General features: G+C 42.2%; 1 protein-coding gene across 11 annotated transcripts in view; it reads left to right on the plus strand.

Annotated features, from left to right (window-relative positions):
- PPFIBP1 (PPFIA binding protein 1) overlaps positions 1-25,465 on the plus strand; it is a 173,721-nt gene that overhangs the window by 139,486 nt on the left and 8,770 nt on the right. For 8 of the 11 annotated variants that reach the window (XM_024214071.3, XM_024214062.1, XM_029911651.1 and 5 more), the window contains 10 exons: positions 2,454-2,507; positions 9,231-9,291; positions 10,629-10,658; positions 12,223-12,394; positions 13,680-13,712; positions 16,164-16,305; positions 16,766-16,894; positions 17,667-17,817; positions 19,344-19,455; positions 20,168-20,256. In XM_024214071.3, coding sequence (XP_024069839.1) covers positions 2,454-2,507; positions 9,231-9,291; positions 10,629-10,658; positions 12,223-12,394; positions 13,680-13,712; positions 16,164-16,305; positions 16,766-16,894; positions 17,667-17,817; positions 19,344-19,455; positions 20,168-20,256 — 973 coding nt within the window. The remainder of the gene's footprint in view (positions 1-2,453; positions 2,508-9,230; positions 9,292-10,628; positions 10,659-12,222; positions 12,395-13,679; positions 13,713-16,163; positions 16,306-16,765; positions 16,895-17,666; positions 17,818-19,343; positions 19,456-20,167; positions 20,257-25,465) is intronic. The other 3 variants (XM_029911650.1, XM_029911655.1, XM_029911658.1) reach the window with 1 other exon arrangement.

Raw genomic sequence — 25,465 nt, forward strand, 5'->3', positions numbered from 1 at the left:
TCATAAACAAAAATTAACCCCTTTGGGGTAGCAAATGTGCAACTAAGAAGTCCCAACAAACAAAAAGGTGGTTCTACTCTTTGCGGGTTTCTCTTCACCCCACCCTCGGGGACCTGTTCCCAGTTTCTGGGCTACCTTTGAGAGTCTTTATGGCTCTGGGATAGAGCACTCAGCCCTACGGTATTGTTCTGGGCCCTGCTGTTGTAGAGCACCGGATCCCCGGGCTGGTTCCACTGGAGCAGTGGTTCTCAACCAGGAGTACGTTTATCCTCGGGGTTACGCACAGGTCTTCCAGGGGGTACATCAACTCATCTAGATATTTGCCTAGTCTTACAACAGGCTACATAAAAAGCACAATCTAAGTGAGTACAAACTAAACTTTCCTATAGACAATGATTTGTTTAAACTGCTCTATATACTATACACTGAAATGTAAGTACAATATTTATATTCCAATTGATTTATTTTATTATTATATAGTAAAAATGAGAATCTAATCAATTTTTCAGTAATAGAAGTGTCACAGCACACTGTCTGATTTTGTAAGCAAGTAGTTTTTAAGTGAGGTGAAACTTGGGGTGGTACGCAAGACCAATCAAACTCCTGAAAGGGGTACAGTAGTCTGGAAAGGTTGAGAGCCAGTGCCCTGAAGTACCCTTCTCCTGCAGACCCTGGCTCAGAAGCTTATAGGAGCCTGCCCATTCCTTCTGGTTCCACAGGGAAGTCTGATCTCCCTCAGCCCTTTTACAAGGCCTAGGTGTCCATTAAGCTGCCACTTGACCCTCCTTAGCCATGCCCCCTCAGTCTGGGAAGCAGCTAATTAATTATGGCCTGTGTGTGGCTGGTTCCATTTCCCCCTTTAAGACCAGGATGAACATAAAACTGATGTAATGCAGTGGAGAATCAGGAGAATTGTTTTTACTTTACATAAATAGCTTAGTTTTAGATGCAATATCATAATATGTAGTGTGAATTTGCTGTAAGCGATTTGCAGTCAGAGATTTTTAAAAAATCCTGCAAAGCACTGCCAAATCCAAACCGAAACTGAGAATGACTAGCCAGTACTGGTCACAGGAGCCATAAATAAGCTACCAGGAAGAAGACAAATCACAGTTTCAAGAAGTCTGAGAGATTGATTCCCTTGAGGCTGGCATATGACAATGAAATTGGGTTTTTCTAGCCTGAGGCATAAGTGAGTACAGATTTTACTAAGGAGCGTTGGTTGAGATTTTTAAAGCCAGCTAGAGGATTACAGCCTTAGCCACAGAACTCCCAGTAAAGCTAATGAGAGGTGTGTCGGAGAATAACAAAGTTCTCACTTTTTGTTTGGGTACAGCAAGTCAGATACTTTATTTTCTCTCTATCAATTGCATAGAGGGAGAGAGCTGAACAGGTCTCTCAACAGGTAAACAATTACAGCAAGCATTTATACCTTTTGTTACAGACAATAATGAGCAACAGCTGCATTTTGTTTATACATAGGTCATTCTGATATCTTGTTTTGCTCACTAATGTAGACTCTTAGTCTACATTCCATATTATCTACACAAGGTCGCAACAACTTCTCACACAGTTCTTTCCCACTCGCCTCACACATTCCTCGCTTCTACAAATCTCGCGTTATTAGGGTTACAGTTAGCCTGACTCTTGCTAACGAACTGTCATACATTGCATCCCCTTCCTGTCAGTTCTTTCTCTGCTTCCACAGGTGTTTAGCTAAATTCCTTAGCTGGGTTTTGAAGATCTCAACCATTATTTTTAATCTATAATAATATGGGATGTTAGGAATCCAAATGCCATGAAATCTCATTGATATAAGACTGTCTTTGACTTTAGTGTACAAACTAGAGCAGACAAGTGCTGAAGCGTGCTTTCTTTGGCCCTGATCCAGGAAAGCATCTCCACCCAGGACAGCTTGTGCTTAAGTGTTTTTTCCTGAATCAGGGCCTCTGTCTTTCTCTGCTCTCCTTCCCTCCTTCCCACTCTTCCACTGGTTCCCATATTTCTTCATGCTTTGCTGCCACTCATGTAGCTCTAGCCTTAAGCAATGTGAATCTCATTTCTTATTCATTTTCTCTATTTTTAAAAACAATCACTGTGACCTGACTCATTGCCAGAGTTCCCATTATAGCCTGCTTGTGTCTCCATTTCTTGCAAGGCATGTGAGACCGTTACACATGCTGTGACCTCTTAATTTACTCAGACTCAATTCCTGAATATGTTGGTTAGCCTGCGGTGCTTGAAGTGATGTAGGAAGTCTTTGCCATGCTTCTTGAGTTCACTCCCACCCTTTTTCTTTTATAACAGGAGATGACAGAAGGAAAGATTTGATTTGTGGTAATATACAGCCATTCAGGTGAAAAAAGAGAGTTAAAATTCACTAGTTGAGAAGATAGGATGTATTGATGGAATTCTTAGGTATCTTATAATGTAGTACCTTGTCTGTTTTACAGTGAAGGGACAACATCATGTTCCTCCGTAGAAACACAGCCATGTGACAGTCCATTGTAAGTACCATATCAACCAATGAAATGCTTCTACTTAGTCACCTTTCTACCATATTTTTAAAGAATTTTTTTAATGATCACACGAAAATGTGTGTAGTTATTCTAACCACGTTAACTCATTTTAAAATAATTTGGTGATGTTGATAGTTTTCTGCTCTGATAATTTCTAATGCTCTTTCTATAAATGTACACTAGTGTCTCATTTCTGTTGCAGTATGAAATGTCTTCAGTCAAGTCATGTAACATCAGTGGGCTTGGGGAATTACATTTTTTTTTAAATACGTATGCAGCTACACACAGATGCTGAGATCAGCTCTGCATGGGAAGGCTGAGCTCAGGCACCTCCCAGTTCCTAAGGCATGCACCCCCCTTTGGCATGTAAACCCAAAATTATACCCTCTTGCACTAATCAGAAAACTGTACAGCGGATGCTCATAAAATTTGTCCGTCCCCCTCCATGTGGAGAGAGATAGGCAACAGCTTTCTGCCCTCAGTTATGATTTCAACACATTGGTTTTAGACAAAACAAAAACAAGTTTATTAACTATAAAAGATAGATATTAAGTGATTATAAGGGATAAACAGATCAAAGCAGATTGTGTTTTTGTTTATTTGCTAGGTAATCTAAGTTTAATATACTAAAGAGATTGGATATGAGTAGCAAATTCTCACCCTAATTGTTTTTTTACTCAGTTTGCAGAGATTCTTGAGGGCAAGCTGCACTTGCTTGCAGCTTAAAACCCTAGGTATTCCTTTCACAGGCTAGAAATCCCTCTAGCCTGGGTCCAGCCCTTCTCTCCTAGTCCAGTCTTTGTTCCTCAGGTGTTTCCAGCAGTTGTCTTGGGCGGGGAGTCAGTGAAGAACCACGATGATGTCACTCCCTTGCCTTAAATAGCTTTTGCATATGGCGGGAATCCTTTGTCTACCCTCTTGGTTCCCACGCCCAGTCAGTGGAAGAACACTGGTATTCCAAGATGGAGTCCAGTACCAAGTGACTTGGTCATATGCCCCTGTACGGTCGCAGCAGCCATGACTCGGAGGCTGTTTGTAGCATCCTCAGCAAGGCTCCCTGGTGGGAGATTAGCATCTTCTAAAACCTATTGTTTTCCCTAATGGCCCTTCCCAGCCAGCCATCTAGACTGATTGCATTCTGCCTAGTGGGTATTCCCCAGGTGTAAGCACATTTGTAATAGATGCATAGACAATATTCCTAACTTAAGATACAAACATGATACATGCATACAGATAGGATAATCATATTCAGTGAATCATCACCTTTTCAATGATATTTTACATGACCTATCTTGCATAAAATATATCATAGTTATGCCATATCATAATATTACTATGAAGAATATGGGGTGTAATGCCACAATGTACACATGACTTATGTTTGCCTTTTATGGTAATGACAAAGGGACATTGGCTAGTGTAGAGGAGCGGACTCACCTCTGTGGCGCCTCCTGCTGGTAGTCTCCGGGAATTAGCTCATTTCAGCATTGGAGCGCCCCCTGCAGGCCGGTGGTCCGCCTGTCCTCCGGCCCCCGTGTCCCTCCCGGACCCCGGTGCCCTTTTATCTGGGGTGCTGCCCCCTGGCAGTACACCCCTCAGTACTAGAGTCTCCCCTCCCCAGGGAACCCCCAACCACTATCCCTACCTCGCCTCAGAATAAGTCCATTGCCAGTCACCAACTAGCCCCCGCTCCCTGGGGCAGACTGCAGTGTAGGCCACTCATCACAGGCAAGGTTGGGTTTGGACCTGCTGCCTTGGTCTACCCCTGGGCTGCCCTCTGCAACCCCCAGTACCCCTTGGTCTCCTACTAGGCCGCAGCCTGGGGCTTTCCAGGCTGGAGCTCCCCAGCTCCTCAGCCTGTCCCCAGCCCTGCTCCACTCTGGTACTCTGTCTCTAGCTCGCTGCAGCCAGGCCCTTCTCCCTCTGAAGGCAGAGAGAGACTGCTTGGCCTTTGCCTCACAGCCTTTTTATATAGGGCCAGCTCCCAGCCACAACCTTCCCACAGGGCTGTTTTAAGCCCTTCAGGGCAGGAGCGGGGTAACCACCCCACTACAGCTAGCTAAAGGGATTTGTCATGGGAAATTAATTTTAACCTCAGTCATTTACCTTTATTGTCCACTGAGATCAATGGGACTGCTTTCTTGCTCAAAGGTAAACATGTGCTTAAGTTGTTTGCTGAAAAGGGGCATAAAGCCATCACAATTAGTATATTGCTTGTGTGTGCGCATACTAGGCTCCTTGCGTCGGCCCTGCACGTACTCACCAGAAGCATGTGTGACGATGTACAGTTCAGTGCACCATGGGTAGGTATCCCAGTGTGCAACCCACCACCATCCAGTGCACTGTCTTTTGGGAAGTTTTGACAATGCATGGTGAGGACTTGGAGCAAGGGGTCAACTTCTCAACATGCAACTGTTGCCATCCCATAATGTCATCTATATCCCATAATTTTTGCACCTTTATAAAAAATCCCACAAACCCACATGGCATTCCTTGCTGTCCGCATCTCTGACAGAAGCATGAAGCCTGCACAGCTGTCACTAATGTTGTTGTTTTTTTTTATAAATGGAGATATCCTATCTCCGAGAACTGGAAGGGACCTTGAAAGGTCATTGAGTCCAGCCCCCTGGCTTCACTAGCAGGACCAAGTACTGATTTTGCCCCGGATCCCTAAGTGGCCCCCTCAAGGATTGAACTCATAAACCTGGGTTTAGCAGGCTGGTGCTCAAACCACTGAGCTATCCCTCCCACCCTAACCGTGATAACTGTTGCAAGCACAGGATGCGTGATCCTTCAGTATTTGCAGAGTCGTAAGAAGAACCAAATCAGCGGGGAACATGAGAATTTCCTGCAAGACACTTTGCTGAGGGACATAGCAAGAATCAATTCAAGGTTGTGGGTGGCATTCATGGAGCAGCTACAAATGGCAGAGTGCCACTGCTGGGCCCCAGAAACGAGCACTGACTGGAGGGATTGCATCGTACTGCAGGCTTGGGATGACGAGCAGTAGCTGCAGAACTTTCAGATGTGCAAGGCCACATTCCTGGAACTGTGTGCCAAGCTCACCCCAGCCTTCCAGTGCAGGAACACCGAATGAGAGCTGCACTGACGGTGGAGAAGTGAGTGGCGATCGCACTGTGGAAACTTGCAATGCCAGATTGCTGCCTGTCAGTAGGAAATCATTTTGGAGTTGGAAAATCCACTGTGGGGGCTGCTGTCATGCAAGTGTGCAGGGCCATTAATCGTCTCCTGCTATGCAGGACTGTGACTCCTGGCAATATGCAGAATATAGTGGATGGATTTGCAGCAGTAGGGTTCCAGAACTGTGGTGGGGCGATAGATGGGACACACATCCCTATTTTGGCCCCAAAGCACCTTGCCCCAGAGTACACTAACAGAAAGAGCTGCTTTTCTAGCATTATGCAATCGTTGTTGGATTACCAGGGGCACTTCGCTGAGATCAATGTGGGCTGGTCAGAGAAGGTGCATGATACTCGCCTCTTTAAAAACACAGGACAGTTAATGAAGCTACAAGCAAGGACTTTCTTTCTGGACCAATGGATTAACATTGGCCATGTTGATGTGCCAATAGTGATCCCAGGGGACCCAGCCTTTCCCTGGCTCCGCTGGGTCATGAAGCTGTACACTGGCCACCTCAACAGCACCAAGGAAAGATTCAACTACCAGCTCAGCAAGTGCAGAATGACAGTTGAATGCACTTTTGGAAAATTGACGGCACGCTGGCATTGTTTACTCACAAGACTAGATCGCAGTATGAAACACATTCCAATGGTATTGCTGCCTGCTGTATCCTGCATAATATCTGTGAAGCAAAGTGGGGAAAGTTGCCACTGTGGTGGAGGGCGAAGGTGGAGCAGCTGTCGTCTGAGTTTGAACAGCCAGATGCAAGGGTTATTAGACGAGCTCAATGTGGAGCTATATGGCTCATGGAGGCTTTGAAGGAGCACTTTAACAGTGAGCCAGAATAATGCATTGTGGTGTACTGTGCTCAACCTGGCCATACACTTTTGGGGCATGTTAGACATTGTGAGGTGCTTGGTGTACATCTGTTAATATACACTGTCAATGCACCTATTAATTTTGCGGTGCTTGCTGTCCATTTAAGATGATTATACTGTTTGTCACTGATCCTATGAGTTGTCTCACATTGTACATTAACAAGTAAGTGGGAGGTTTTAGAGATGCTAGGCATTCTGCAACATATGTTGTAAGCTAATAAAGAGGAATTATTTTCCAAATAATAGAATTTTATTCAATAACAAAACCAGTGCAAAGAAAAATCTGTGCAATGTAAAAGTAAATACATTAAAAACTTAATAATTAGTGGAACAGAACTTAACAAGGAGAGAGAACATTCATATCCATTTTACCTACGCATATGGCAATTGTGGCTTTCACAAGTCAGTGTACTTGAAGCTGTGGTTTTCCTAATGTCCCCAGTGTGGAGTGGTGGAGTGTAAAAATGCGACCTCTAATGCCAGGTGGAATATTGAGGACGGGTGGAGAGAGGTGCTGTAATGGAGTTCCCCATGGACTGCAAAGGGAAGTGAGCCCGTGACTGTTGAAACTCTCGGTCTGTGACAGTCTGCAGCATCTGTGTTTGCTGCTGTTGAAGCCCCATTGGGTCCTGGTGTATCTTCCTCTCCTTTTTCTGCTAGGACTCCTGGGCCTTTCTCGTGTCCGTTCTTTCCTTCTCCAGGCTATCTGCAGTGTTCACATTTCAGGCCCCTTGCTTGTAGTTTAATGCAGCACTGTCTTGCAGGATCTCATTGAACATGTCATCCCGAGTCCTCTTCTTTCACCTCCTTCTCTGGCTCAGGCGTTCCATGGGTGTGGAGAGGGAACCCCTCAAGGGTGCAATGGCAGCAACTGCAGATAAAGCACATAGAGGTACTGTTGTCAGTGTAGTCACAATGGAAAGTGAAACTTGAGATTCAGAACTCCCTTCCCTTGCTCCTATAAAGTTTTAAACAAGACATGCTCGCTGACACATCTGCTTCTGAATGCTTGTGTATGGCGCCACTCACCGCCATGGTGAATACATCCCACCAGGGTGAGGGAAATGAGGAGGGAATTGCTCAGATGCATGAAACTGAGTATAAGGCAATGACACCGAATACTGGCACCATTTTCCACAGGCAGGGGTGATTTTAGCTGATATCTCTCTCCAGAGGGTAACAAAAGCACAGAGAGTGCAGCTGCTGCTGGTGTCCCGGAACTGCCCTGGCTCATATGCTGCTACCCTGTGCACTGCAGTGGTGCCTGCCAAAGTTATTGCCAGCTGGCGTGTGAAAGTGCCCTACCACAAAGGAAGAAATAAGGCTGTCATCCTCGGAAACATTCGGGAGAGGACTGCAGAGTACCTCCATGAAAGTGTCATTAAGATCTCTCAGGAGGATTCAAGGGACATCCCTGTATATAGAAACAAACTGCTCCTCATAGTCTCCCTTCCCTAACTCTAGAGGGGAATGAAAAGCAGATAGCAGTCCTACAGCTCTTTGTTGTACTTCTAGTACAAGTCAATTAATGAAAAGTCGATAGCTGTGTCCTGTTAAGTTGGGAGTGCCATCAGTACATCATTGTGATGGGAAATACATTTACACTTCCCCTACTTTGGGCTCACCCGTGCCCAACTGCCAGGACTGACTGGACTGCAGTGGAATCTCAAACAGGTCCTGGCTCATGTCATCCCTCATCTTCCTCCTTGTCCTCGCTGTTCATGGCAGGAGTCTGTGTCTCGATCTCCTAGGAGGTATCCACAGTGTTGATGGGGTCTCTGCCAAGTATGGCATGCAGCTCTTCTGTACATCGACCATATGGGGTGCTTACATTGGTGGGAGACAAATTTTAAGTGTAGACATGTGTACAATTAGGTTGACGCAAGGCAGCGTATGTCGACTTAACTTCATAATATAGACCAGACCTATGTCTCATTGAAAGTCACTTCTGAAAATAGGACTTAGGGTTACATTTTCAAAAGCAGCTCAGTGACTTAATAACCTAAGTCTCTGAAAATGAAATTTGGCAATACCTGTTGTTGACAATGTTGTGTCTTTCTTTTCCTAGTTCAGTTTTTTTCAATTATTTGCAATCTAAAAATAGTGCATGCATTTTCCTTCTTTGTGATCCCAAAGCAGTTTCTTTTCTATCTTTACTGATATCCTAAAATAAGTGATTTTTTTCCCCTTGAGGGACTTTCCTTTAAGAATAGTTATATTTTGTTTTTAAAATGTATATGAACTTCTTAACAAGTGAAATAACAGAGTGTTTTTAAATGTCCACCTAAATTGCTTGAATGAAACCTTTACAAAATGGTTACTGTATGCATACATGCAAATTAAACACTAAGAACTTGCAAGTTATGCGTGCAATTTGGCTCATGCAAGTACATATTTTGGATGTCTATTTCAGCCTACCTTTTGGAAAATTTAATTTAAAATAAGAAGCAAAGAATTTCAGAGTTAAACAGCCTGTCACTCCATCATTAGCTCATCCTCTTGTACCTTAACATAGCAGTAATTATGCTATGGAAGATTTCCTGGCAATACCTAGCCACCACATGGGAGGAGTTAACAAGGGAGGGCTGTAATACAATCTTTATCTAGTTCTTTAGAATACATTTGCCTTTGAGACAATGGGATCTAGCTTCATTAACTCATAATCATTTTGATTTTTATGCTCTTATTGTAGAGTGTCAGCCCTGCAAAAATCCAGCAGTCTGGGCAATTTGAAGAAAGAGGCATCAGAAGTGGTTGGTTTTGTTTTTTAGTCCTTTCTTTCCCCTTAATACTGAGGCCCAGATTGTCTATGCCAATTCTGGCCCCCTGACTGGTGCAAGGGGCTGGAATCTGGCTGGAGCTGGCTAGTTGAGAAGTCCTGAGGTGGTGTGGGAGGTCTCTTAGCCCTGGTCTACACTGGGGTGGGGGGTCGATTTAAGTTACGCAACTTCAGCTACTTGAATAACGTCGACATACTTAGATCGACTTACCGTGGTGTCTTCACCGTGGTGAGTCGACTGCTGCCACTCCCCCGTCGACTCTGCTTGCACCTCTCGCCAAGCTGGAGTACAGGAGTCGACAGGAGAGTGCTCGTAGGTCGATTTATCGCTTCTAGATTAGACACGATAAATCGATCCCCGCTGGATTGATCGCTGCCCGCCAATCTGGTGGGTAGTGAAGACATACCCTTAGGTGGCATGGAGTCAGTTCCTCTACCAGCTCTGCCTGCCTGCCCCAGATTAAGTTTGGAGCAGCGCATAGCTCTGTTCATTCAATTTACAGCTAGCTATGACCCCATTTGTAACAAAATCCTGTGGATATTAGTGAAGAAAATCTGTCCCTGAATATTTAGGGGTCTATCCTCTTACTGTATGAGGTATTTACATAAGTAAATCACCTGCACTCCAAAGTTGTGTCTTCATTAGGTAAAAAGGTGTATTCTTAATTCAGGTTACCTAACTAGAGGTAAAATCCTAGTAAAGACAAGGCAGTTTGCCATTGTCATGTAAGTTAGCAGGGCAAGTTGAAGACAAGGGGCCCCCAGCATCTCAGCAATAGAGATGGGTGAATGATGGAGATGGAGGAAACTGGAGGAGAGGGTGAATTTTGCTTAGGGTTAAAAACCTTTATCTGTCATAACGAGAACCAAAACTAAACAGGTCAGATCTGAGTCCCATTATATCCAAATCTGTGATAAGCAGCTCTAGTTCAGGCTGACTGTTATTTGCAGGGCTATGGAAGGGAAAACCTGCAATTATACCCCATAAGATTTATTTGCACTGTGCTCAGAGAGAGATGCTTTTTTACCAGCACTAAATTCATTTACTTTTTGTAATTAAAACCAGCCTTGCTTGTGCAAAGCCATTAATAAATCAGGATCTAAAAAGGACTATATTATGAAATCCAAAACCTAAACAGAACTGCATGTATGGGAGAAAATAAAAAGTGACATTAATCTATGGGAAGTATAGTTCTTAAGTGATTCCTTTTGAAAAATAGAAGAGGAAAGAAATCTCACTATTTTTAGCTGAAATGAATTAAATAATGAGGTAACTAAGAATTTTAACACTTCTCAATCCTTCCCAAACAGGACAAAGAACCTGTACAGAAACCAGCAGAGGTAATTTTTGTGTGTGTGTCTTCGTGTGAAGCAATGCAGAGAGCAGAAGGTGTTTTAAATAGCATCATTTTATTAACATTGTATCAGAATTTTGAAGGGAGAATAGCAGACCTGCAAGCAAGGTTGTGGAGTGTGATTCAGAGAATATATTCGGGTCTCCACCGTCACTTTGGGTCAAGTTTATATTCTCTCACTCACTCTTGTCTTCTCACACATGGCTTTTCATTTTGACTGGCTGAGAATAAATAAAATCACCCATTAGCTATTGTTCCCCACCTTCTCTTGGGGCAAACATATTCAAATCACTCTGTCTCCTAGTTGAGGTTCTCCCCTCACCTATACTCACCAGGCCCCAAAGACACCCCTTATTGTGGTACGCTGTCCTGGCTAAGCAGGACTCCAGGGGGCTTGCAGCCCAAACCATTGATGCTTCTCCCGAGCCAGCCAGAGGATTCCTTACAGAGCAGCACAAGCAGTTCCTGTTCCCACGTGGCAGAGTGCATGCTGCTGATTCAGCATGCTCATCCCTTGACAGCCCAGGATCAAGGGATATAGAGTGCCTCCAGCCCGGCAACCCTGTGAGGTTACACATTGCTCCACCACAAACTAACAAAGCTGGGTCTCAGATTTGTTATTTAGCTTTGTAGCATTTGTAATTAACTTGTTTTTCTACCTTGGAAATCTTCCAAGTTCCCATTGTTTTGGAGCTTATCTTTTTACAGTGGTTGCCATTAAAAAGTAACCATTTACCAACCACTATCTAGTACACAGCCACTGTTTCCTATTCTAAGTAATTTCAGTGAATTACTGAAATTCTAAGTAATGGGGAAGAATCCTTGTATCTTAAATACCACTTTTATAGTCATGACTGTGTTTTTCAGCAAAAGGAGAATTGTGTTTATCTTGCCAATCAGAGACCATGAGAGGTTAAAAGTCGTATGTTTAAAACCCCAGACTAAATAGAGATGTGCTTATTAATATTACAATCATCTTAGATTATCAAAGCTGCCAGAATTTTACAAATCTAATTTGTTCTCCACCATTTATGCCATTTGCTCGCTGCTTCTGTGTCTTTCAATTGGACAATGGAAATAGGCTGCTAGTCCAGTGATTTTCATACTGTGCTCTGCAAACGGCTCATGGTCCATGGAGACTTTCTGGCAATCTGCAGAGAACTGGCCAGTCATGAGGTGCTTGTTCTTCCTCCCTTTTTCCAGAAACTTTCAGTGGGAGATGAGGGAGCTCAGGACGTCACGGGATCAAACCCTATGTGGATGTGTGGTTAATTTATCATTTTAAAGGGCCACTTTTGCAAGATCTGACACATTTAGTACAGAAATGCTACTGTTAAACAGGTAGTAAATATAATTGAGTCACGAACACATTTTAACTGAAGTTCTTGCTTATTTAATCTAGACTCGGTACATGCATGCTATAGTCTATTTTACAGTGCAAATGCTACCTTTATTTCCAGATTACCTTTCAGAATTGACTGTGCACAATTAAAAGCTTTTTGTAGTTCAGTAAGATTAAGTTCTGAAGTTTTGTTTTCCTGATTAATCAGACTAAAGCTCCCATGGAAGGTAACAAGGGTGGAACCCTTCCTCCAAAATCCCCAAGCCATAGTGGTACCGGAGATGAGGACAGTTTTGGTACCCGAAAAGCCAGATCTTCATTTGGACGAGGCTTTTTCAAGATAAAAAATAACAAGAGGACAGCAAGTGCACCTAATTTGGGTAGGTACCACGCTCCTGAAAGCATCTCCAGTGTATTTTGTACAAGAGTCTTTAATAATGATGGGGGGTTCTTTTTATGCATATTGTAGCTATCATAAACAGGGGCAGGGGCAGCCACAGTATGACCCAAAGAACTGGATTAACTGACGGCTGTGCAAGAAAAATGCTGTGCAAATGCAGTTCAATCCAACCCGTGCCTTGACCTCTTTGCTCAGTCCCTGTATAGCATACTGCAATTTTAAGGTAGCAGTTTCCTTGTTGAAATGCAGTGGTTCATATGCATTTTTCTTCTGCTCCAACCTCTGCTCAATATCTTAATCTTATCACAAGAGCAGTGTTGTTACCACAGTCCAATATTATACCTACAATAGCACCTCTACTACAGTTGTCTTCCGTCTTTTTATTAAAAGTGTCAGCAAAATGTAGGTACCTGAGATACATCTCTCCCCTGGGAGAGGAGCAGAGAAAAACCTCCATCCTTCAGAAGTTTAAATGGGATTACGGCCTCCTTGGTCAGAATAAAAGTCTTCCACTCTTGCCTACTTAATGGTCATTCCAGTCCTGTGCCCCAGGGAGTTAATTTACCCACAGCCTTGTTATATATGGCCCATGTCTTCCTCTCCCATATATAATATGAAAATTGATTGACCTACATGGAACGGATTTCAATGATTAGACCAGTTGTCGCGTCCCACTAAAATGTTTTTGTGCCCATTTCTTCATACGACGTCTGCAGTGTAACAAAAATAGCAATTTTAAAATAATCCTTACTGGTTGAAAGCAGTGGGGTATAGTGGTCACAGTAGAGGACTGGGAGATGGGACCCTGGGTCCTGCTCCTAGCTCTGCTATGAATTTGCTTTATAAATCTGAGAAAGTCGCTTACATTGTCTGTGCTTCGGTGTATCCATCTGGAAAACTAGTCAATAATACTTGTCTCCTTCATAGGGGTATTGTGAGGCCCAGGCACAATGAGTTATGACACATGCAATCTTTTACTTTCTTGTGCTCAAATGCTGATTGAAATCATCGGGATGTTGTTTTACCCTCATTAATATATAGCTTTGCTATGTTACATTTTGGTGAGGAAGGGATTAACCGTGTACTGGTAATCCTAATCTGTGTGTGAATTCAGTGGTGTGTGTGGTGCATGTGTCTGTTTTACTTTTCTCCCCTTGTCTTGTATTTTGCCAGTGTAAATTTTGATGTATGTTTTACCTTGTCGTTCTGCGTATTCTCTCCCATTGTGCTGCGTGTGGTTATGTGCATTGTTTGGATATCTGAAGATCGCAGTCGAAGTGCAAGTGCACCTACGTTAGGTATAGTAGTCCTGCATGTCTGCCTGTACCAGTGCTTTGCTGTGATTGCTGCTAACAGCTGGTTATGGCCATGAACTTTTAAAACCGAGCTAGAAACAAGATCTCTGTTGAAACACTAAAACGTATGTTCTGTTTAACACTGGCCCACTACTCAAAGTCTGCTGCATTGTTTCATGATAACCACTACTAATGAGACGCATTGCGCGTAGACTTGCAAAGGTTAATGAACCTCCGAACACAAGGTTACCCATCAAGGCAAAAAAGAAGGTAGAGAATGGGAAGTAATTGTAGAAGTGTGTGTAATCTACAGAGGCCTGGCCACGCATTCTGCTCACTTTTATCATAATGACTTGTTGGTTATTCAGATCATCATCTCTTTGTGTTGTCATCCAACTCAGTGCTTCTGGAAGATGCTAACAGGTAATGTAACATGAGTTTTGGCAGTATTTGTACGGCTTTAATTAAGCTAGCACTGAAGGGAGGGATACACGATTCCTCTTTTCCAAATAACTAAGGAAGAAATTAATGTAATAAACATCAGAGAGAGAAACCACACATGACAAATGCTAGTCTGGTAGTTCTGGCGTGTGCTCAGCTATGCTGGTGGATGAGGGCAGTATAGGAACCGGAATGGAATTTGTTGCCTTTATGTACAGCCATGTAACCCTAAATCAGTGATGGTAACTGAAGGCGAATATGGTCCTAAAACACGACAGAAATAGAGGCAGTCTCCTTATTTCCCATTAGTGTTCCAAATTTCCAAACATCACTTTCATAAAACAGCTATTCTGAAGGATTATTTCAGTGATGAAGGAGATACAGTGAGTGGCTAGTACCCACAAACCTCTGCTTCTGATTCATTCAACCATGTCCTTCTGTTTCCCACCAAGAATGCTGCTTAAATGTGTTTTTTCCTAAATTAGATTCCTTTCTAAAATACCATACCTATACAGTAGCTCTATCCTCCAGCACTGAGCACCTCGTTCACCCATCAGTAGAGCTGAAATGCTCCAAAAGCACGTTAAAATAAATTATATAGTTGCCTCTCTTCATGTTTGGCCATTAGAGAAGATATTGCTAATATGGGACCTGCTAATTGACCTTTTGCTAGGGCATCGAAACTTTGCCGAACTAAGGGCCACACTAGTGAGTTCCCAGGAGCTACAGTGCCACGCCTAACTTGCATTAATTGGAGCAAATTGCAGCCACCTTCATCATTAACTTTGAGGTATTAAACTATAGGTCCCAGTATACTGTGCTCCATCTTGATCCAAATGACTGGTAGTTGCTTCGTGAACCTTGTTTTCTCTTGAAAGGCAATACAGAGTTTATTTTTTAAAACAAATGATGGTGCCTGTAGCTGTCCATCCATATTAAAAAGGATGAAGGTGGCCACAAACCGCTCTGTGGTCTCCAGGGGCTACATTTTGGCTATGGCTGTTTCACTTTAATAGACTCCAGGCAGTAGATTTATAGTCACTCTTCTTCAATTTTGTTTTAAGCTTCCATTAGCGAATAAGTGATGTAAACAAACTCCTCATCGTTTGTTTGCCCACAGCTGTATGGCACTTGCTGGCACATCTCTGCTTAAGTAGAATATTAGATTCTGCAATTTGTTTAATCATCTATTTAGCACCTTTTTCTGTTATTTGTTTTTCATTTTATAATTTTGGTTGGCAAGTACATTCTTGAGCAGTCCCCAGGTTCACTTGGAGTGGATATGAAGTCTCTGTAGACAAATACAGGATAAAGACGTAAGATTGCCATCATGGATGGCAACATGTTGTTTCCCTATGCAGTGATGGGTATTAGATACATCCATCCTTTGACTCTTAAATAAGAAGCAATGGCTTTTTAGTCAGGACACCACCCAAAGTTCATGGTACTTGTCTGTGAAGGAGAAAAATATTCCACTATGTGCAGAAGCGTAAGGCCCTCTTTTCCCAATTGCATTTCTGAGTCAGAAGGAGATGGCTGTTGGTAGATCTTGCTAGATGGGGATCTAATCAGAAATTGCATTTTATTATCAGGAACACTGGTGTGAAAACGCTTTATAGTGCTTAGGGCATCCTTGGGTACTACTCCCTGCTGTGCCACTGGATTCCTGTGGGGCTTCCTTGTGCCTCGGTGTATCTGTCTGTAAAATGGGGGAAATAACGTTTCCCTGACAGTTATCTACGGCCTTAATTTATTAGTAATTCATAAAGCATCTTTTGGTGCAAGGTACTTAACGAATGCAACATATTGATATTATTGGGTGCTACCAGTTTTCAAACACTAGACCGCTGAAAGGAACACATTTTATCTCCTTCGGATCCCCCTGTTTTCTTAAAATCGATGGTTCACAGTAATTCCAGCAAAAGTGGTTACAGACTCAGTAATGTGCTCATAATGTGAAACGCAGATGAAGTACTGCCAGGTGAAGTTCTACTGGGGTTTGTTTTGTAATAGCTGAAACAGAAAAGGGATCTGCAGATCACTTGGACCTAGCTGGTTTGCCCCCTCGACCGAAAGAAACTGATAGTGGGCAGCTGTCTCCCTCTTCTCCAGACTCCAAGAAGAAAGCCAGAGGAATCAAGAAACTATTTGGAAGGTAAGTTTAAAAAAAAAAAAAAAAAAAGTGAACATCATGTAGGTTTGGATCATTAGGGGGCTTGCTAATGGGATACGTAACCTTTCATCTCTAGGTCACCAAAAGTGCAGCTCAGGCTGGACACAACAAAGTCATTACCATTTGCAGTCTGTTTGGTGGCCTAGGTGGAATGACTTGGTCGTCTCAACACAGTTCCTAGTAAATCGTTATCCTTATCGCAAAGTCACTGCTGTGCCTGATGTGTTTTTGTTGGTTTTGTTGTTCTCTCTCTTAGTTCTTTGTTCTCAGCTTCTCATCCTTCTTCCCCCCCCCCCCCCGCCATTTAATAGCTTACGGCTTAGTGCAGATGAAAAGGAGCAAAAATTATTGCAGCTTATTTCAAGACTCCACAGTGTATTCCGTGATTGTGCCAATAAAGGAATTTATTCCTGGTTATTATATATTAACCTCCTTTATTTAGGCTTAAAAGGAGCCAGTCTACCACATTTAACCCGGATGATATGTCTGAGGCAGAGTTCAAAAGAGGAGGGACAAGAGCGACTGCAGGACCAAGACTGGGCTGGTCTCGAGATCTTGGGCAGTCTAACAGGTAAGAGGAGCTGCACTGAACCAGAATATGCAGTGCTTTTTCCACTTCTGTTTGCCCTTGTAGCAGGCTTTCGTTTTGTTCCTGTATTAAGAGGAATTGTGCTTTGCAAAAGTTAAGTTAGAGTAACATTAGCATTGCTAGCAAAAGGAAACAGGCAAGCCCTGGCTCTTTGGGACGTTGTCCTCCTTAAGAGGATGGTCGGGAAATTAATGTACTAAGTATGGCCCCATACTGCAGTGTGAGTCACACGAATGGAATCCCGCATCTGAGTGCAGTCCCATTGACTGGAGTGGGGCTCTCAGGCAAATGGGCTCAGGATCTGCCTCTGTTGGAGCTACACTGAAGTGAATGGGGCTGTACATGGGTGCAAGTGTCAGTCCACCACATCGATTTCAGGCAGGATCAAGGCCTCGGTCATCACATAAGCTGATAAAGTTCCCTTCATTATAATGTAGGTCACTGTAGTATCTTAAGTAAAGTATTTCAGTCGCATTTTAAAGTTTTAAAGCCATCCTGGTACACACAGATTATGATGATGATGACTAATAACTGTCATCGTCATGTTTATTATGCTAGTGCCTCGGACTCAACAACTGAGATCAAGGTCCCATTTTGCTAGGTATTGAACAAACACAGAGCAATAAACATATCTTTTCCCAAGTAGCTTACAGTCTAAATAATACAGGCACGCATCTCTTCCTGTACATTGTCTCAGCTCTGAAAAACACCTATGAATTTGTAATTTTTTAAAAAAATATTTCTTCTGCTTTAGTGACCTGGATATGCCATTTGCTAAATGGACAAAGGAGCAAGTTTGCAACTGGCTCCAGGGCCAGGGTTTAGGTTCATACATGAATCATGGCAAACACTGGATACTGTCTGGGCAGACTCTCTTGCAAGCTTCTCAGCAGGATCTGGAAAAGGTAAGACATGTTAGGAAAATATTTATATTGGGTTAATTGTTAAGCATCAGTTTACATTTTGTGTGTGTGTAAGTCAGGGCTATGAGATGCAACTAAAATCGAAGAGCCCAGCAAGTGAAACTTTAAAATACATTTGTCTTTAGTAACGCAAAAAAAATTGTTTTGTGTCTAACTTTAGTATGAATTTTAATGTTCATAATGAAAGAGGTAATTAAATGTATGATTTAACTGCAATAAATGTTGGCGCATCAACTAACTCTTCCAATCAGTACATTGAAAAATATATATTCAAATAAGGAAATCACTTGTTGCAATACCACTGGCTTATGGCCCTGATTCTCCACTTCTTTGCACCTTATGCCTTTATTTACCCCTGTGCAAGGTGAGTGTAAAAGGCTACTATTCTGATTTGGTTTTATACCCCATCCACTTTGTACAGTTATAAATGACAGCACAAGGTGCAAGGCACTGGAGAATCAGGCCCTCAATTCATGTAACTTTTCAATTAAATTGTCCATGCCACAGTTTTTCAATTACATTCAGGTTGGGAAAGTTAATTCTTTTCCTGCTTTGGGTCCACAGCATTAATCATTGTTTACTTCAGTCACAAGTCTGGCTGTACTGAATGTTTAGCTTCTTTTACTGTTGTAAACAAATAAGGCATCCACTTCCTTAAGTAGTCCCGGCTTAGTTCAAAGCTGCTATTCAGAGCTGTTGTTATATGATATCATGCAACATCCGAAAACATTTTTTTAATTAAAAATAGGTGTGGCCATAATGGCCGTTTTGCCTACCGATACTCCAATGTTTGCATTTGATATCAGGTATTTAGTTAAAAAAACAAAAAACTGTCTTTGAAGAGTTCCTGGAACAGCTGCACTTGCAACAGTATTGGGGAGGGCTATCTTATCAGGCCACTTATTCCTTAACATTTATATAGCACTTCATGTTTTCAAAGTGCTTTATAGCTAATAACTAACTAAACCTTGCAACCTTGCCTGTCTCACTCTCAGGTAGGTAGATAAGTATATTATCCCTTAAAATATTATGCCGACTACCATCACTGTTTAGTGAGCAGGCTATTTTTGCTCCACATAAGAATATTGGGGCTAACAACCACCAAAGGGATGAGGCATCTAAATGCATTAGGTATGTAAATAAGTGGCCTGATTTTCAGAAGTGCTGAGCAGTTGCAGTCCCATTGACATCCTAGGGTGTGGTGGGTGCTCAACAAATATCAAGCTGTGCTCAGGTAGATGCTTCGCTGTGAATTTAGATCTCTAAATTTAGGCACCTGACCAGATCTGTCCTTTGATACATGTGCACAATACTTGTTAATTTCAACAGCAATTGCTGCGTGTATCTAAGGGCAAAATTTGGCCTGTCATGTTGGAGTTTGTTTGTTAGTTTGTGAGTTGGGTAAAATGGATTTTGGTTATTTTTACATTTTGATTCTGTGTAAATCACATATCATCCATATGCTGCTGAGCTAGAAATGAAGTGCTTTGGTTTCTTTGTCTTCACAGGAACTTGGAATAAAGCATCCACTGCATCGGAAGAAACTTCAGCTCGCTCTTCAGGCCCTGGGGTCAGAAGAAGAAAACAATCATGGAAAACTGGATTACAACTGGGTTACCAGTAAGATTCGTTGCACTTTAAAATAATAGCATCTGTGCTTTCTAAAAGTGTGTTTACAGTGCACACTACTGGCAGCAGCATGTAGGGTGTGTGTAGCTACACACAGCAGTGAACATCAGGCTGCATCCACACTGCAGTTTGTAGCTAAACGTAGCAGTATAAGGCTCTGTCAAGGGGGAGGCCGCTGGGAGCTGCTGGAGCCTTCTCCTGTGCCAGAATCTTTCACTGTGGCGGAGAAAGGCTCTGGCAGCTCCCTGCAGGGGGCAGCTGCTGGACCGTCTCCCCAATGCCGGAGTCTTTATCTGCTGCAGAAGCCTTTCCCTGAGGTGGGGAAAGACTCTGGCAGTGGGACACTTCACCGCTAACAGTAGCAGTATGAACAGGGGAGGTACTGCTTGGGCCTGTAGAGAGCTGCATAGGGTACATACCCTAAGTGTTCAGGCATGTCTTTGCTCACCTAAGCAGTGTTTCACTGTCCGCACAGCTGTTCATACCGATGCTAGGGGGACCTGCTGCATATGTACTCTACATGCTGCTGTAAGGAGTGTACAGTATAGAAATACCCTAAGATAGAGGCAGGGGGTTAAGGATCCTGGATAATTTGAGTATCCATGAATACCCGCGAGTAATGATAACATGGAGAGTGCCGGCTAGATACATAACTGCCCTTCGTCTAAAGGTGTTTTGAGTTCGTAATATGTGTTTTTCTTAGGGTGGTTGGATGATATTGGACTTCCCCAGTATAAGACTCAATTTGATGAAGGAAGGGTGGATGGTCGAATGCTCCATTACATGAGCGTTGTAAGTAAATGACAGGTTATTTTCTGGCATATTTTGTGTTCTTGGTTTTGGTTGTTTTTGTTAGTTTTTTTTTTTTTAATGCAGAGTGACATGATTCTAGGTGGTAAATTGGAGCCTCGCTAATCTAAAGAAACTTGCTTTTCCTGCTATATATCATGGTGATTCCAAAAGTATTACCCAATTAAAGTTTATTTTACCACGCACTCAGAAAATGGAAATCAGTAGACTTTTTTTCCTTATTATTTATCGCTTATGTCATAACTACATAGAGAGTAAAATTCACCCATGTGCCTATCAGCAGAATGCCTATGCATGACTTAGGCCCAATTCTGAGGGCTTAAGATGGGACTTAAATGATAAGTCTTGCACTCGCCCTCTGTGCATGGGTGAATTTTATCCAGAGTGAATAGATCTATTATATGGAAGATAACTATAGTTCACATAAATTAACAAACTTAGAAGATTAACCTCATTTGCTTTTACAAAACAGAGAATGGAAAATCTATCTATATATCTTAATAAAATTGTTCAACAGAAAAGCAGCTTATTTGGTCTTGTTGGATTTTCTGCAGGTAATTTTAAAATTGTTGAATTTTCCAAAAATCTGTTCTGCAGATTTGCTGGATAATAGCAGAATAGTGATTACCAGAGGTCAGCTTGTCAGAAATTTCCCACAGTTTGCAATGAGTTTTAAAATCAAATATTTATACAATAGTATACTGTAATTGTCTGTGTGTCTCCTCCCCCAGTGTTGTGTGCCACTAATCTGTAATGGAATGTCAGACATTGTCAAGTGTATTCAGTGGTATGCCGCCTTCTAGTAGCTACATCCTACAGAGGATATAAACCCCAATAATACTACCTATGTGACTGTTTCACAGGTTATCACTAATATGGAACATTTTAAGGACCAAGTTTTCAAAGATAGTATTGTAAGGTATACTTGCAAAATATACCCACATATCTCCATTGTGCCTGAACATTTGAGAATTATGTGTATAAATGTGTATGTGAAAATGAGGTAACCCTATGCCTATTTAATTTGCAGACAAAATTGGATGATTTTCAAATGCAAGTGCAGTACTTGTAGACACAATCGGTGTGTGTAAATTTTATAGTCACAGCATCCATCTATCTACTGAAAATTGGGTCTTTGTTCAAATTCATATTAACTAATTCAAGTAGATGGACTTAATTCTTCTCTCTAAGAAGTTTAATATTAAATGCTCAATATATTGTTACTGTTCATTTGGGTGACTAGGGTAGGAAAATCAGAGCAAGTTCCTTTAATCTTTAAATCAGGATTTTTCTTTAAAATTTATTCTAAATAATTAAGACTAAGCTCAATACAATTAGGTGGTATTTTTTAAATATGTCAGACCAACTTCTAACCTAGTTCCAGCACCTTAAAACACCATGGGTGAAATAGGCCCAGAGTGTTTTGTTTGAAGGCAGATAAGACATAATGCAACTGAGAGGCAAGGTTCTGTTCTTTCCTACAGATTTGAATGGAAACTGAGGGTCATATACAACATGATCTTTTTTTAAAAAAATTGGTCACGAAAGTGTTTACTAATATCCTGTGCCATGAACATGCTAAATGTAACCATCTCATGCCAAGATATTGTTTGTATGTACTTTGTGCATTCTATACACTAGCACAGGGGAGAAGGCTAAGATCTTCCTGTATTAACTTACCTACAGTGCTCAACATGTTCCGTTTTGGACGCTGATAAATAATGGTGATTGTACATAGTGCTGGGTTTGCTTTTTCAAATTCATATGAACCATTGCAGAGGAAAAAGACATGCATGCAATGAAATTCACTCCTGTGCAGAGGTTCAGCACAATGTCTATGCCCCACGTAAGCCCTTAAGTGCATGTAAGTCAAGGGGGAAGTGAGGTATGGCTAGATTTACGGAGGTATTAAGGTACCTAAAGATGCAGAGAGGTACCTGGTGGGATTTTCAAAAGCAGTGAAGCAGGTTAGGCGCCAAATTCCCCATTGAAATCAATAAGGACTTTGCACCCTTACTCATATACGTGCTTTTTTCAATCCCACTAGGCATTTATCTGCATCTTTAGGTGCCTAAATACCTTTAGAACTCTGGGCCAATGTGAATTTGGGGGAAAATTTTACCCAGTGTGAGTTAGCTGACTGAAGCCTCATGACAAATTTTGAAAAAAATAGGCGAAGTATTCTGTTGCTTACATAGCATGTTTTTCTGAATTTGCTTCCCAATTTTTTGTGTGTGTTTGGGACATTAATATAAAAATAGGGTATGTGCTTTTAAGACCTGATTTGCTCCTGCTATTTAAGCCTCTGTTGAAAGCATAGGGCCAGCAGGCCCATGGAAGGCTGTGGTCAATTCAGTGGTGACTTAAACAGTGGTATAAATTACATAGGGGCTGCAGCTGATTGTAAAGAAGTATAATCTGCACCATTTGGCATTTAAAACCAGTATCATTTACGTGTAAAGAGAAAGAGGTTTGTAGCAGGAAATGTACCTTCCTAATAGTTGCTTTTTCTGTGACCTAATGAATTGTAATAACTAAGTTTACCCTAAATCATTAACTGGAAATAGAGATGTCTGCAAAGTTGAAATGAAACCATATGGAACTCACATGGTTCAAATGCAAACAAAAAATTCAAACTCAAAATTCAGATGACGTTCATGATAAAATTCACTAAAGCTGGTAAAACACCTGAGTGAGCCTGAATTAACCTGACCAGATTTGGGGGTTTTATATGTTAAACCATGTAAATATCTTCGTTTTGTATGACTTTGACATGAAACCAGGTGAAGCTAAGCAATTTTAATTAAGTTTCATGTCGCTTTTTGGACTAATTTGAACCTGCAAATCAAAGCAACATTTTTTCAGGGTCTAAGTAGGTTTTGTAGAAAACCCTACAGAGTGAAACTAAAGAAAATATATGCATAAACCTCTGGGAAGTGAACTACTGGCTTTTCCATGAAATTTTCTTCTTATAGTTCCCTGAACATATAGGTGGTTAGAATGGAAGTTAGAGCACAAGCTGAATTGTAGAATTAGTTTGATATAAATAGCACTAAAAGATGGGAAGCCAGATTCCCTCTCACATAAGTATGTCTAAATCCATTGAAGGCAGTAGAGTTGCATCTACTTACGCCACCAATGAATTAGACTTTGAGACTTAAACTAAATAAGCATTGCTTCATGGCACAGTTCTGGTTGAATGTGCAGCTTTAACTTAGACATCTCCAGATTTTGAGTTCTTAACTGTGCAATAATGCAAAAATATTACAATAATGTAACTTTTGCATTTAATATTTTATAATATTTGTAATGTAATTTAGGATCTGTCAGATTAAAATGTGGCATGCAAATGTAAAGGTCTCTTTTCCTGATGTGTGAAACTTCTGAGGTTAGATGCTGAAGTGAAAACAGATGTAGAAAAGTGTGATCTTTCACACTGAATAGATTGCAAATTTATAGGTAAATCTGGGTCTGCCACTGAATAATCGCCACAAACATCTCTACACCTGAAAAATAAACAGGATTTAAAATTCTGGGTGTATCACTATGCACCAAATGATCCAGAAGGTGGACATGTTCAATATGTACTTGGGCAAATGAAAATGTATCATTTCTTTGCTCTGGAAGTAGTAATAAAAAGTTTTAGCTGTAGCTAGGTTTGAAAAAATACTGAATTTGAGATGATGTGAGGGGAAGCTGCATCGAGTCAAAGCAATGTCAGTGCATGTAGTCTGCTGTTGTAGTTGCAGAGTGACTTTAAAACTTTAGTTTATTTGTCATTGCAATTAAAGTGTATATCAAATCCATAATGAAGAGACAGCACAACTTCCTTCCAACTGTGCAACTGATCACATGCAGGAAGGACTGTGTTGTATTTGAAAGGACATGAGCTGCTGTCATTTTTTCCTTCACCTTTCTGATGAGATGCCCCCACAAAGCCATTTTACGAAGTGTGAATTCAGAGCACATGTGAAAGGTGCCAAGCTGATAGTCCTGAAGAATGAAATCTTCTGTTTCCTCACCAAATAGTGAGCATGTGCCTCAGCCCTGACCTGGAGGTGAGATTGTAGCTGTAGCTCAGCCTCATCCCAGTCAGTCCTTTGCGTCTCTGTGAGACTGATAATAGGATGTCACTTTTGATGGTAGTGTAAAAAGAGTCTCTAGGGCACTTCCGTGGTGGGGCTGGGCCCCTCACCACGCCCAGTTTCCACCACAGGGTTGGCCTAGTATAGTCCCCAGTCTCTTAGGGTACATCTACATGGCATAAAAGCCCCACAGTAAAGCCGCAGCTGGCCTAGGTCAGCTGACTTGGGCTGTGGGCTAAAAATTGCTGCATAGACATTCGGGCTTGGGCTGGAGCTTGAGTTTTGGGACCTTCCACCCTCGCAGGGTCCCCTCAGCCTGAACATCTACGCAACCGTTTCTCAGCCCCACAAGCCCAAGTCAGCAGCTGACCCAGGCCAGCCACGGGTTGTTTATCCCCATGTAGACATACCCATAGCCCTGGTAGTGGCCCCGCCCTTGTGGGCCTGCTTACTTTACTTCTGGCTGGGGGGAAAGGCATTAGTTCCGATCAGCACAAACCAATCCCCTCTTGGGGTCAATAACAAGGCGAAAAAGGTCAGCGGCATCACCTTATGTCGGGGGTGCCTGGGTAGCAGCTTTACTGGAGTCCTTGTGGCTGGGTAGCTGAGTCAGCCCCTCCTTGTCGGGTTTGCCGGACTCCTCGCACAGCTGGGAGGCGTCTGGTGTGAGGGTTCCTCTGGCTGTTCCAGAAGCTCTCTAGTTGCTCCCTTCTCAGGGTTTCCCCCTTGCTGACTGCAGCTTCCCCCTTTTTAAAGCCTTCCTCCCTACCATGCAGAATTGACAGGGGCAGGGCTACTTTAGCACCCGGAGCCGCCCAAGCCCTGTCAGTGCGGGGTTTATGCACCCGTCACAGGTGGTTTTCATGATTTTGTTCAACTCGCTTTGTAGGTGCCTACAGCCACCAAACCATTTCACATAGACCCCTCAACAGCCTTTATAGAGTAGCACTTTTCCTCTCTAGTGAGCTAGTGGTCAGCTCGTGTTGTCAGTCACCTGACCATCCAGTTCCTGATCAGAAGCCCCTGAAAAACATTTATCAGCTACAGTAGGTTTGAGGCCAGCATGACTATTTCTTTGTTTTACTATAGGAGCTGCCTCTCTTTTC

Source organism: Terrapene carolina, unplaced genomic scaffold (genome assembly GCF_002925995.2).
Source record: "Terrapene carolina triunguis isolate 2854851 unplaced genomic scaffold, T_m_triunguis-2.0 Scaffold112, whole genome shotgun sequence".
Classification (NCBI taxonomy): Eukaryota; Metazoa; Chordata; order Testudines; family Emydidae; genus Terrapene; species Terrapene triunguis.